This window comes from Zygotorulaspora mrakii, chromosome 3, assembly GCF_013402915.1.
Source record: "Zygotorulaspora mrakii chromosome 3, complete sequence".
In the NCBI taxonomy this organism is placed as follows: domain Eukaryota; kingdom Fungi; phylum Ascomycota; class Saccharomycetes; order Saccharomycetales; family Saccharomycetaceae; genus Zygotorulaspora; species Zygotorulaspora mrakii.
The window spans coordinates 1,033,668-1,047,497 of record NC_050721.1 but is presented as its reverse complement, the minus strand read 5'-3'; the positions used below and the strand labels follow the sequence as shown (position 1 = coordinate 1,047,497).

Sequence of the window (13,830 nt, the reverse complement as noted above, 5' to 3'; positions counted from 1 at the left end):
CTTTTCTGTTTTCCTTCTCGCTTCTTTTTCCCACCGTTTACCACCATCGCTCGGCATCCACTATTTCCAGAACCCAGGCTTCTTCTATAAAAAAAAAACGAACCATTTTAACGTCACAACCGACAAGACCCAAACGTTAGTCCCAATTATCAACTGCTCGTCGTATGCACCAGATCCAGATCATTGCCCCTGCCCATATTATTCTTCTAACATGACGAACACTGCTTTGCAGTATTTTCCATTCAGCGTATCACCATCCATCACATTATGCTTTCCTTTTCCCTCGCACCATTGGGTAACTTTGCTTGTATTGGCGCTATCGTGGTCAGATTTTTTTCATTTAGAAAAAACTGTTGTATATAAAAGGTCCACCCCAACTCGCTACCCTATCTCTGTTGCTGTTATCTCTTGCCTATATAACCGTAGAAAAAAGTTCATCTTTTCCAATACAACTAATTTCCACAAACCATCAAATATTCAAAATGGGTGTTACTGAAGTCCTAAAGAGAAAGAGCGGTGTCATCGTCGGTGACGACGTCCGTGCCTTGTTCGACTACGCAAAGGCTCACAAGTTCGCTATCCCAGCCATCAACGTCACCTCCTCTTCTGTTGTCGTCTCTGCTTTGGAAGCCGCACGTGACAACAAGTCCCCAATCATCTTGCAAACCTCCAACGGTGGTGCTGCTTACTTCGCCGGTAAGGGTGTCTCTAACGAAGGTCAAAATGCCTCCATCAAGGGTGCTGTTGCCGCTGCCCACTACATCAGATCAATTGCCCCAGCTTACGGTATCCCAGTTGTTCTTCACTCTGACCACTGTGCTAAGAAACTTCTACCTTGGTACGACGGTATGCTAGAAGCCGATGAAGCTTACTTCAAGGAACACGGTGAACCTCTATTCTCCTCCCATATGCTTGATCTTTCCGAAGAAGTCGATGAGGAAAACATTGGTACCTGTGCCAAATACTTCAAGAGAATGGCCGCCATGAACCAATGGTTAGAAATGGAAATCGGTATTACCGGTGGTGAAGAAGATGGTGTCAACAACGAAGGTGCTTCTGAAGATGCCCTATACACCAAGCCAGAACAAGTCTACAATGTCTACAAGGCCCTACACCCAATCTCTCCAAACTTCTCGATCGCCGCCGCCTTCGGAAACTGTCACGGTGTCTATAAGGTTGGTAATGTGAAATTAAGACCAGAAATCTTGGGTGAACACCAAAAATACACTGTTTCAAAGACTGGTGTTAAGGAAGCTAAGCCATTGTACTTGGTCTTCCACGGTGGTTCCGGTTCTTCTGATGCTGATTTCCACACCGGTATCGACAATGGTGTTGTCAAGGTCAACCTGGACACTGACTGTCAATTCGCCTACTTGGAAGGTATCAGAGACTATGTCTTGGCTAAGAAGGATTACCTAATGACCCCAGTCGGTAACCCAACTGGTGAAGACGCTCCAAACAAGAAATACTTTGACCCAAGAGTCTGGGTTAGAGAAGGTGAAAAGACCATGTCCAAGAGAGTTGCTCACGCTTTGGATGTTTTCAGAACTGCTGGTACTTTATAAGCAATTAGTAGCTTTTTTAATGACTAAATATGTTTATATTTAAATTATTTCTCTGAATGATAACTTGTGGCTGGAGTCGGATTGCAGAAATGTTAGCACTGCTTTGGTTGTAGTTGATGTATTATCAGCGCTTAATTACATGTGATCTGACATTACCTATAAGACAGGGTAACACCTATCACAAAATAATGTAATCAGGCAATGAGTCACATGCCAACCTGGATGATTCATTAGCTGCCAATCATTGGGGTGCTGAGACACTGACATATTCGAAGAGGCTGCTAAGCAAGTGTCAAACCCTTTATAAAGTAGGTATAAGACAGGGCGAGTTATTTTTATATCATGTTTTTTGTGGCCAGAGCTGGATCTGAAATGGTTACTTGCGAGGAGAGTTTTGCATAAACGCTCTGCTCAGGCGGCGTAGAAGTAGGTCATGGAGAAGGAGAATGGATAATCCAACAGTAGGAGGTGTGTGCTTCAAAAAAAATAAGCAGTTTGACCAAGAAGTTTTAATTGAACTAGTCGCTGAAGCTTTGACTATTTTACAAGGTTTGGCTAATTTGTAAGGTTTGTGTTGGTTTTATAATTATACTGAGTCCAGTCGGTTACGTGCGGTAAAAGATTAGTACAATTTAAAAAAGTACGTGATTTATTGAATATTAGACCTTTTAAGCCAATTAAATTAAATATTGATAATGCTGGCATAGCCATATCCGAGTTAAATGCCCTTTCTCTTATTTCGCACACATGTGAAAATGAGTGCGGGCTCCTTTCTCACCAGCGTCCAACCGTATGGTTTTTGGATGAGTTTTTGACGTATATGTTCAGTTCGTCTTTTATAAGTTAAGATAGTAGGGACCTTCGAAGCCTGCAAGTTTCAGAGTTGTAGCGACATGTGTCGATGCTATAGTTGGTTATGCTCGCTTAATCGTTGTCGGCATTTGACACCTCGGGCAAGGTAAGCATTCATTCTGATCATCGATTTCAGAAAGTGAGTTCGCAACAAGTTCTTTTAATTCATTTTTACCAAAAAGTTTGCAACATTCTGAATTGAGACATCTTTGGTTCGTCATATTAAACTTGTGGCTGCAGGACCGACAGATTCTTAGTGTGGACTTCTTGTCCCACGGCAATTTCAACCACCTAACGGTGGTCGAAGCACTACAGCTGTGGCACCTTCTTTCCGGAAATTTGGAGACCACAGGTTCCTGCACCTTTCGCTTCTCTAATTTGGTACCATGATTGCACTCTAAACAACACAACCTACTGAAATTTTTGTTACGCATTTTTTCAATTTCGTTTTCTGAAGGTATTTTCCTACACTTCGGATTTAAACAAATGGCCCCAGTTATTTGATACCTTTTACGGCATTGACTGCACCAGGTGTACTCAACCGCCCAAGGAACATCTTCGAAAGAGCTGTCTTTGGCTCTTGAGCAGGAGAAACAGAAATTTTTCTCCTCAGCTATAAACGACTCACTGGGAATGTCACTTGATTCCACTAATCCTCCTCCATGTGAAGCACTGAAGCAAATCAGCTGCTGCTCAGTAATGTAACTTGCAGATGCATCTTTTAGAAAAATGTCAAAAAGTCTTTTAGTGCCAGAGTCCGAAAATTTGAATGTGATTGGCATCATATTAAAACCATTTTCTGTACTTTCCGTGTGATGCGTAGCAGGCATGTCTGCTAATGCTTTAGAAGGACCAATAATTGGAGGACTTCTTTTCCTTTCACAGGAACATCTGTTCAAAATTGACCAGAATATCTCTTTATTTGCACCTAGTAATAAATGAAAGATCCAAGTGTCACTTTGGTGAAAATTCTCTCTTTGTCTTTCAGGCTCAAATGTCACTGTAATGTTCAACCCCAATGAGCGCCCAATAAACAGAATTCCATCTCTGATAGGTGGAAATGCTGTAGGAATTTTTACTTTGACAGTGCCATGATCATTGCGTGAACAGCCATCAGAATCAATTAGACCTGCCATAAAACATTCCCTGACCGTTCTGGTTTCGGTTCTCATAAAATCGGGGACATTTTTCTTATCATCTCTTTTTCCATTCATGTAAAACCTCAAGTCTTTCAGAGCAGTGGTTAAAGGGCTGTTCTTGTTCCATGAGCCGTCGAGTGTATGTAAGGTCCCTACGGCAAAAAAACCTCCATCTCCCCTTCTCTTAATGGTTAGTTTCATGTTCAACAGTGCTGCAGAGTTTCGTAACATTTCATTCACATCAGTATCCTCTGAATGGAGTGAAAATGTCGCGCCTCTCTTGTGACCATCACCAATCCAGAATCCAAGCAGCCAAGCCATTGCCTCGATTTGTTGTGCCGTTACTTTCTCTGAAAAGAACATCTCCAACCATGGTTCCAAGACCGGTATTTCAAGCGAAATAGGACATAACAGTAATCTAGAAGCAATTCTCAACTCTTTATTTAATGATTCCAAATCTTTGACAGAACAATGTAGTCTAAATTTGCCATCTGAAGATTCCGAAGTCTTTCTTCTAATATGTTCCTTGATTTCAGTGACACTAGCATTCTTATTAAAGACTTTTGAACCAGTTCTGGGCATTGATACTTTACCATTCAAGGCATTCTTCGAAACTTCTGTCACTTCAACAATTGTTTTCTCCTTCTTTTTCAACGTTTTGACCCGCTGCTTAGTGCTGAACATGAGCAACTGATTCTCAGAGATGCAAATTTCCGTCAATCCGAAAGGCATGGATTCCGCACGTTCTGTATCATGCTTGGACAGCTGTGTCACATTGACTGATTTCCCAATACATTCTCTGATTCCCTCTACTTCCGAAGTATTACCATCTGCAGACAATAATATATCTCCCACCTTCACGTTTTCAACAGCGATTAATGCACAATCTGCTAAAAACACTCGGGATCCTTCACTCAATCCACTTGAAGAAAATTCAGTGGATTTCATCTTAGCTTTCCCACTGAACTGCAGCGTAAGTCTTTCTGACCATGGACAGTGATACCTGTCGGGGAATATGCAACACCTTGTTCATGGCTGCCAAATGCTACCCTTTTATATAATTTAGGTCTTCATTGAACGTTTCAAAAGTCCTAAACATGTACACTGAATCTTGCCTGATGCTATTTTAGGCAGATCTGAACTTCAACAACAAAATATTTCTCCATATACTCTATCAAAAGCTGGCGTCTTTAGTTTCTAAGATGTAAATTCACTGGCGCAAGTAACCAGTTTTTTTAGGATATATTTAACCCCTTTCACCATCAAGTCATTCTCACCCGAGTTTATTACAACCGTAGCATAATGTTATGTGGCGAAACTGACCCCAAATCACTTGCCGATATCAACACAGTTGATTGAACCTCGAAAAAGCTCTTAGCACTTTCGAAAAAATAATTTTTGAGGTGTAATTGTTTTGTTTCTTGCTTCATGTTTGAACCAAGTTTTCTCCAATTCTTATCTTTCGATAGTGTTTATGCCAACGAATTACAATACAATATCTTACTGCGATTCAGCTTCTCGTGAGATTTTTCAGTTGATCTTTGCAGGCATTGATTGACGTTTCACTGAAGTTTCACGAAGTTTGTCACAACGTAGCAAGATATGAAAATACAGAGTTTGAATGTTCGTTTCAAGTTTGGCAGCTGCAGCAAAAGATCTATAATGGAAGGTATTACTTTCAGCGATGCGTAGCTTTCTGAGCTTGTTTCATGTTACTGATTCGTTTTCTGTCGGATTCAAATACTACTATTGAAACCTCTCAACCTTTTAAGGTCTACTCCGTTGTCGCGTAGTCTGAAACAAACACTTCAGCGGCTATGGAAAATATGGATATAAAAAAGGCATTTGGTCTATTGATCCTTCATCCTTATTTTTTTACCTTTCGATAAGCTACCAAGGAATATGAACTCCAGAGAGCTTGCGTTAACGGGTGGTCTTACCAAGGGAACTAAAATATTTGATGCGGATGGGATCCTTGTTCCAGTAGAAGAGATGAAAGCTGGTACACATGTCATGTCTGATGATGGATCGCTGTCAAAAGTGATTGCTGTTCACAGAAGTACTGGTGATGTAGTTAATCTCACGCAGGATACTTTTCAGTATGCTCACCTGCTCAATGAGGATAGAGACCCGCCGTGGGGGCTGGTTCAGTTGAAATGTAGTAAACTTCAGCGATTACAATTCAGAACATTTCAAAAGATTAAAAAGTATACCAAACACTCTTTGAAAAAAATAATTGTTGAAGCATTTCAATTATGTGACCAGACCATAGAGAATGGCAAAGTTGTTAAAATGGTAAAGATGACATCAAAGCGATTTTCTGTTGACGATGAACCTACGACTATTCAAAATTATATTGACAGTGTTAAGGTTGAATGCGGCTTTATTGACTGGGAGTGTGAGCTAGACAACTTGAAGTTTCTTAGCAAGGACTGTCGCACCGCGACAAGAGTCCTGCTATCTCCACTTCCACTCGAGAAATCTGTTCTGCAGCCGTGGCTGGAAACGCACTTTAATCGGAAAGTTTCCCTTAAACAACTGAAGGCTATGGCATGGCTTCTTGGATTTTGGATTGGCGATGGGTACAGGCGTGGGGCGATGTTTACACTGCATTTAGCTGATCGTGATGTTAATAGAAATTTGCAAAGAAACGCTGAACTGTGGGGTATGAAATTGAGGATCGCCCCTCGGTGTTCAGGTAATAAATTCAAAGCCGATGGATACCTTCATACATTTGATGGCGCCGTTAGAAACTGGAATGCACACAATCCTTTGACTGAAGTTTTGGAAGGTTTAGAATTTTATGAAAACGGTTACAAAAACAATAGAAAAAAAATCCCAACATTTATGAGATTGGAACAGAGGGTTGTTCGTGAAACATTTATGGCAGGGCTAATTGATGCAGACGCTTCGGTGATAGTTAAAAATCATACTATTCGAGTAAAACTACCCACTGTACATGAATCAATTAGAAATGGAATTTTTTGGATCACTCGATCACTGGGTTTGAATATCAGTATTTATTTTCATCACTCCAGAAACAGCCCAAATGGAGATCGGAAAAATGATAGTTGGATTTTCCATATCTTAGGCGGCACAAATCTTGAAGTATTATTCTCAATTTTAAGCAAGTGCTCATCGGAAAAGAACAAAACCCCATTGATTGAGTATATATCAGCTCAACACAGACGGATTGATGGAGATGATCATTTTGGTTTAAGTGATAATGATAGCAATGATTTCAGTGAAAGCAAAGACGAAGAAAGGGACAATTCTAATGTTCAACATAGTGCAGCAATCTTTAGCAGTGGAGCAATTTCGTGTCTTGACGGAAGCGATGAAGAAGCTCAAACTGAGGAGTTAGAGGTTGAAGAAGTCGGTATTGACGAAGAAGAAGAAGAAGAAGAAGAAGAAGAAGGAGAAGAAGAAGAAGAAGAAGCAGAAAAAGGAGCTGAGGTGCTTCATCCCGCTATGATTCGCTTCAGTATCTCCTCTACCGACCGGGAAGAAATTTATGGACTTGTTCTCTCAGCTGACTCGCGACAAACACTCGTTACAGACAATTACGTTATTTGTTCTTATACTGGAATTTCCACAAATGTCAACATGCCTAATGCTAACTTTGAAAGATTATGCTTTTCATGCCATAAAGATACCAAAGATCAGTGGTACAGAATACCGTGGGACAACACTAATCCTGAAAGAGTATGCTCGACGTGTTACAGCAATTATTTCGAAAGTAAAACGAGATGCAGTGATTGTAGTACAATATATGGTAAAGTTTCAATGCGGCAAAAGGTCAGGAGTGAGAATAAAAAATCGCATACTCTTTCAGGTGGTACAAGTGTGGAAGGATACGGTTGCGACAAATGTGATGGTATAATAATACAATTTGAAGAGCCTAATAAGAAGGTGAATAAACGCGATGAACATAGAAAAGGTGTGTGTCATTTTTGCTCTTCTAAAGAGTCAGGCTGTTGGAGAAAAGTTCCTTGGGAAGATGGCAGTGAATGGTGTAGTGTTTGTCGAAGTAGATATCATAGTACAGCTACAATTTGTACTAACGAAGCATGTCGGAAGATTCCGTTCAAAGCTGAGTTCGACAGGATGGAAGTAATTGAAGCAAAGGAGGGTCGATACAAATGTTTAAAATGTGGTTCAATTGCACAAAAAAATTTAGAAAAACAATGTAGGGTTTTAAAACAATTGGTGAAACGGCGAGGTAATTGTTATTCTTGTGGTAAAACTAATTCGAATAAATGGACTAGGTTACCTTGGGACAAGAATGCAGCGGGTGAAATATGTTGCCATTGTTATCATCTATTGCGCACGCATAAAGGAAGATGCCTAAATCCTGAGTGTCGCAAAATTTTCAGTAAGGCAGAAATGATTAAAATAAGAAAGCTGAGATCAATTTCAGGACCGTCACCTGGTTGTCCCCAATGTCGGCCATGCATCAAATGCAAAGGTATGACAACAATTATATAACAAACGATATGGTCCTAAGACAGTAATTACAGAGCGTTGAAAACTTATAAAGCAAGAGTGAGTTCAATGTAATCTTGGTCCTGGTACATCTTGTTTGTAGCAGCATTTTCTGGGTCTATAAGCTGTTGCGAACTTTAGCGAAAAAAAGAAAACATTTAATACGTAAATTTATTAACAGATACATCTAAACATAAAAAATGATATTTCACGTTATTTTTGTAAGAAAAGATTCTTTTAAAAGCCGGTTGAATAGTACATAGTATTCAAGAGATGATGTTATTATAGTGTGGATGAGAAATTATTTGCCGTCAATCAAAAAAGTTTCAGATCTCAGGCCTTCGCAATTAGTTTTGTCAAAGCTAAAAGGACATACAGCTTATGATGATACCAGAAAACCTGTGACGGCTGAAACCAAAGCTATTTCCATAGACTCTACTGAATATCAGAAAGACTCTAATAAAAAATTGAATTTATTGCGGTCTTGTCACAATACTTTTATCTCAAATTTTTCGGTAAAGAGAGGCATAATGTCAAAAGACACAAAATCTTTGGAAAGTAAAACAGCAGCAAGAGTAAAGGGAATCAGCAGCGCAGTACAGCGATATCAAAGCGCATACCGTATTTACTCAAAAGAATCTCATGTATATCAATGTGATTTTTTCAAACTGATGTATTATCCACCAGAACATTTTCTAGCGATGTTTAGAAAGAGCAAACCAGCTATTAATATAAGGACCGTTGGACAGATATTTTTGAATGGTAATATCAGCAAAAACAGCATTAAAAATGTTCAATCATCATTTAAAGATAAACAATATGGTTTTCCAAAGACGTTGAATAGTTTATTTCAAAATAACCCGTGCAATACACCAAGTAATTACGCATTTCTAAGAAGACAGCTTAAAATAAAGCTAAAAAATTGTTTTTTCAGTGAGTGGTGCAGGAAAAATGGTACAAAAGGCGTTGATGAAACTATTTTATCTCAAAAACTAAATTCTTGCGACAAAAGCACTTGGAAATATTTGGATACACAAAATCGCACCCTGCCAGGAGTAGCAAAAGACGGGTATTATTCATATCAGGTATTTATATTTCCAGACAAACATACGATACGTGAATTTGAAGCTAACGTCATTGAAAGTGTTGCCGCAGTAGCAAACCTAGAATGGGATAAATTTTTAAAACCTCATAAATGCATCAAGGGTAATTATAATAAAACCTGGGTCCAAATTGCTAACGATCGAATTAAAACTGATACGCTAAACAAGTTTCTGAAAAGTTCGGAAATACCTTATTTATTGAATTGAAATTTATATTTTCCATCTGTAATGTCAATTTTTCATTTTACTTCTGATACAAAATTACATAGGTATTATTAGTACAATAAAAATGCATAAATTGAAAACTTTACAGTTTTTTATACTATTTTGTGGTGCTTTTTGTTTATTATTGTTTTTTTTTAATTTTTCCATGTCTTCTCTACCTTCTTTTACATTTGCGTTCACTGGCAATAATTTCATGTTCGTCTGCCAGGAGAGCATCACGCTCCTTCTTGGCTTTTAGCTTTTCTTGCTTCTTTTGCTCCTCTAAAATCTTTTTCTGGTTAGGTTGACGAGAACCCGTCTCCCATTTTGATGCTTCTTCAGCTTCTAGTCTTTCCTGTTCCGCTCTTTGTTTTGCGTTCGCCTGTTGTTTTTTCCTTGCTAGCCCTTCTGCCTTTTTAGCTGCCGATTCCGAAAATCTTTTACCCATATTTCGCTTGATTATTCTATGCTTTTATCAGGTCTTCAAACTATTCAAAGATCTCACAGGCGTGTATAGAAGTTGACACTTTTTATAGATCTTCTATCCTTATTAGCTGTCGAGCCATTACTTCCTTACCTTTAATTGTTACATGGAGTTCCTTCAACGTTATTAATGATCAGACATCATAGCATAGGAAGGCTAAGCGCCAAAATATTCTTTGAAAGAATTTATACCTGTTCGTCTATTATGAATGTGCTGGAAACTCACACAACTCTTCAAGGAACCTTTAAAGATTGTTGCTAGTTTTTTTGGAGGTCACCTCGTATTTTTGCTCGAGCTTCTGTGAAAGGGGACACCTGAGAACTGTCAACTAGATGTCGAGAGGGATAAAATCATGAAACTAATCAAAAAGGGCAGAAGACGCAATAATAGGAAACCAAGATTATTATTGAAAGTTCATGTGGTACAAGTTCGTAATATTAGATTATTCAAGGACTTCAAGTGCAATCCTGTTTGTTTGGTTGTCACGAACGCTGTATATGGGGATAAGACTAGTACGCTGCGAAATGGAAGGTTAAAATGGGACGAAAGAGTGAAATTGAAGCTGCCCTTACATCCTAGAAGCGAGTGGTTAAGATTTATTGTATACGATTCACTGTCACAAGCTCCAACCGTAACACAATCAGACTACGATTCGGGAAGCTCTTCTGCTGTTGCTAATGCCGATCGATCCAGTATATCATTGTCATCATCTTTTGCGAGCAATGGTGCTAAAAGAGCAGAAGGCTCGGCAGTCAGCAGTTACTCCAATACTAGATCTGCTTCCTCAATACCGTCCTCATCAGCAAGGAACAAAATATCGCAAACCACTGGCAGGTACTTATATGTTGGTGAGGCAAAAATTTCGCTATTAGAATTATTCAAACGAAATGATACGGCCACGAGTTATAAGTTTCTGGTAGAACCGAAATGGTATAAATTGTACGACAAAAGACTCCAGAGATTTTATAAGGATAAAACTGAATCCACTTATGCTATTGGACAAATTCAATTAGGGTTCGTTCTAACATCAAGTTCAAGAAAGGTAAGCACAATTCACGCCTACAATAATTGGAAAAATAGTTTAACTGCTGTATTGGAATACAAAAGAAATATGAAAAAGAGCAAAACTCCTCCAAAACTAGTACTGAAATCTCAATTCTCTTCCGATTCTCAAGAATCTCTCTTCAGAAAGGCAAGCAATGCTGGAGATTCAAGTGATTATGATACAGCTGACTATAAGGAATCTTTCATGTGCTCTAGTGAAAATGAAGTATCAGAGAATGACGAAGTTGAAGATATGGATACCGAATATGAGCTTTTTGCAGAAGTTGGATCTCTTGACAGTGAAATTGTAGACGTTGATGATATTGACTTTGATGATGCTGATGCAATAAAAGATTATGAACAAGGCGTAGACACTTCTTCTACATTGCCAATATTTTCTGGATATTATGACGACGACGACGGTGATGACGACGGTGAAAATGAAAACATCGGTGAAATTGATGATGTTGATGATGATAATGATAATGATGATGATGACGATGATGATAATAATGATAACGAAGATGACGAGGATGACGAAGATGACGAAGATGACGAAGATTTCGATTCTGAATACGATGATATAGATCCAGAGGTTGTTGGTACTCTCTCACAAGTGTCTTTGGTAGATAATGATTACGAAGGTGAGTCTGATTCAGATCCTGCGGACATTCTAGAGGAGGAAGTATTATATGACTCAGAAGATGATGAAGATGAGGCAGAAAGTTATTATGATGAAGGAACTGACAATGTAAGGATGAAAAATGTCGGCGGTAGATTAAGACGTCTACGAAGAAAAAAAAGGGAAAAACACCTGCCGTTGAACTATGCTAGGCACATGCCGAACTTTAAACTTTCTAAAAAATCTCACGCAGCGGGGGTTGTTTTTGTGGAATTCAAAGAAATCAAACATTTGCCATCATTAAGAAATAGAGTCTCACGAAAAAGTTATGACATGGACCCTTTCGTTGTTGCTACGTTTGGAAGAAGAGTTTTCAAAACTTCTTGGAGAAAGCACTCGCTTAATCCAGTTTTCAATGAATGCGCAGCTTTTGAAGTGTTTCCCGAAGAATATCATTTCACTTTCCATTTTAATGTTATGGACAAGGATTCATTTTCTTACAACGACAAAGTTGCTCATTGCGAATTAGCATGGTCAGAAATAATAACGAGACAAAATGACAGTCAAGACTGGTGTGTGTATGAACTACCACTGAAATTGGCGATTAATACTAGAAAAATTGAGAATCCCATCCTATCTTTGAGAATCAGATATGCGCGTTACTCCATGCTAAAAAGTTTTTTCTGGCAAAAAGCTGTATCTTTGACTACCAATCGTGATTCATTCAACATTGTTGATCTCACATTATATTTGGATAAATTAGGATCCTTTCCGGTTGATGAAATTTGTGAAATTTTCAGATATTTTTATAGACAGCCGTGGGCCGGAAAAACAATTAATAAAGAAGAACTGATAAAATATCTGCAAATATTGAAAATATCAGCAGGCTTCTGGAACGTATGGAGATGCCCCAAATGCTTTAGGTCATGCAAACCAACTCGTAATGCCATGAATTCTAAGTTGGTGCTCGAAAATGACCTTATCACTCATTTCGCAATTTGTTCGTACCGCGGCAAATGTAAATTACTGAAACCATCGTATGTTTCTTCAGATTTTGCTTCCAAAAGATGGTTCACCAAGGTATTGATCAAACTTACTTATGGGAAGTATGCAGTAGGTTCTAATAATGCAAATATCCTTGTTCAAGATAGAGAAACTGGAATAATTATTGAGGAAAAAATTAGTGCACATGTTAAATTGGGTATGAGGATCATTTACAATGGAAAAGGTATAGAGTCGAAAAAATTCAGATCTTTGTTGAAGTCCCTATCTATAAGGCAAGGTAAAAAGTTTGACGATGCATTATCGATCAAACAAATTGATCCATTCATCAAGTTTCACTCTTTGAATATGAGCCAATGTGAAGAAACTACCTATAAAACCTTTAACGAGTTTTTTTTCAGAAAGTTGAAGAAAGGATCTCGAGTTCCAGAAGGTGATCATAATATATTTCTTTCACCAGCAGACTCAAGGTGTACTTTATATTCAAGTATCCACCAATCAAAAGAAATTTGGATTAAGGGCAGTCAGTTCACATTGGCTAGACTAACAAAAGGCTACAAGCCGGAGATGTTCAATGATCGTTCTTGTAGCATTGGTATATTTAGGTTGGCTCCACAAGATTATCACAGGTTTCATTCTCCTTGCAATGCTGTTGTAGGTAAACCAATTTATATCAATGGAGAGTATTATACAGTGAATCCAATGGCTATTCGCAGCTCTTTAGATGTTTTTGGAGAAAATATTAGGGTAATAATACCCCTCGAATCACCTGAATTTGGTAGTATCCTATGCATTGCAATTGGAGCAATGATGGTGGGTTCCATCTTACTTACATGTAGAGAAGGTGGCTTCGTAAAGCGTGGTGAAGAGATTGGGTACTTCAAATTTGGAGGTTCGACTATTGTGATTGTGGTATTATCTAGAAACATTACTTTTGACGCGGATTTACTCAAGAATTCTGTTGATGGAATTGAAACCTTGGTCAAAGTTGGTATGAGTGTTGGACACTCTCCTAAGGTCGCTGAACATGTGAGAGAAAGAAAAAAGATCACCAATCCGGAACATATCGAAAGAATTAAAAGAGCTATAAGCGTCAATGACGAACACGTCGAGATGTTGGGAAGTGCCAATTGGGAATATCACACTTTGAAAAGGCTTCTTACATCGGAGTATTCAGAACCAACCTCCTCCGTTGGTCACTTATCGAATCATAATGCCAGTAAATCCTCCTCACCACATGCAACAAGCTTATCCTCCAACGGAAGGGATCATCCTAACTGAAGGAGTATGTTGCGTAGCATATCTAATCTAATTTGTGGTTTATTTTATC

General features: G+C 38.6%; 6 protein-coding genes across 6 annotated transcripts; 4 read left to right on the top strand and 2 right to left on the bottom strand.

Moving 5' to 3' along the window:
• Positions 1 to 482: 482 nt before the first annotated feature.
• FBA1 (fructose-bisphosphate aldolase FBA1) lies at positions 483 to 1,565 on the top strand (the record flags this gene model as incomplete). The annotated part of the gene is made up of 1 exon (XM_037288013.1): positions 483 to 1,565. One exon carries the CDS (start codon positions 483 to 485, stop codon positions 1,563 to 1,565), a length of 1,083 nt encoding a protein of 360 aa, XP_037143908.1.
• Positions 1,566 to 2,479: 914 nt separating this feature from the next.
• Positions 2,480 to 4,504, bottom strand: HG535_0C05330 (uncharacterized protein; the record flags this gene model as incomplete). The annotated part of the gene is made up of 1 exon (XM_037288012.1): positions 2,480 to 4,504. The coding sequence occupies one exon, from the start codon at positions 4,502 to 4,504 to the stop codon at positions 2,480 to 2,482; it is 2,025 nt and encodes a 674-aa protein (XP_037143907.1).
• A 954-nt stretch (positions 4,505 to 5,458) lies between these two features.
• HG535_0C05320 (uncharacterized protein) lies at positions 5,459 to 8,044 on the top strand (the record flags this gene model as incomplete). Its single annotated transcript, XM_037288011.1, has 1 exon — positions 5,459 to 8,044. The coding sequence occupies one exon, from the start codon at positions 5,459 to 5,461 to the stop codon at positions 8,042 to 8,044; it is 2,586 nt and encodes an 861-aa protein (XP_037143906.1).
• A 290-nt stretch (positions 8,045 to 8,334) lies between these two features.
• PET130 (Pet130p) lies at positions 8,335 to 9,351 on the top strand (the record flags this gene model as incomplete). The annotated part of the gene is made up of 1 exon (XM_037288010.1): positions 8,335 to 9,351. The coding sequence occupies one exon, from the start codon at positions 8,335 to 8,337 to the stop codon at positions 9,349 to 9,351; it is 1,017 nt and encodes a 338-aa protein (XP_037143905.1).
• Positions 9,352 to 9,523: 172 nt separating this feature from the next.
• LSO2 (Lso2p) lies at positions 9,524 to 9,796 on the bottom strand (the record flags this gene model as incomplete). The annotated part of the gene is made up of 1 exon (XM_037288009.1): positions 9,524 to 9,796. One exon carries the CDS (start codon positions 9,794 to 9,796, stop codon positions 9,524 to 9,526), a length of 273 nt encoding a protein of 90 aa, XP_037143904.1.
• A 388-nt stretch (positions 9,797 to 10,184) lies between these two features.
• PSD2 (phosphatidylserine decarboxylase 2) lies at positions 10,185 to 13,781 on the top strand (the record flags this gene model as incomplete). The annotated part of the gene is made up of 1 exon (XM_037288008.1): positions 10,185 to 13,781. One exon carries the CDS (start codon positions 10,185 to 10,187, stop codon positions 13,779 to 13,781), a length of 3,597 nt encoding a protein of 1,198 aa, XP_037143903.1.
• Positions 13,782 to 13,830: the final 49 nt, after the last annotated feature.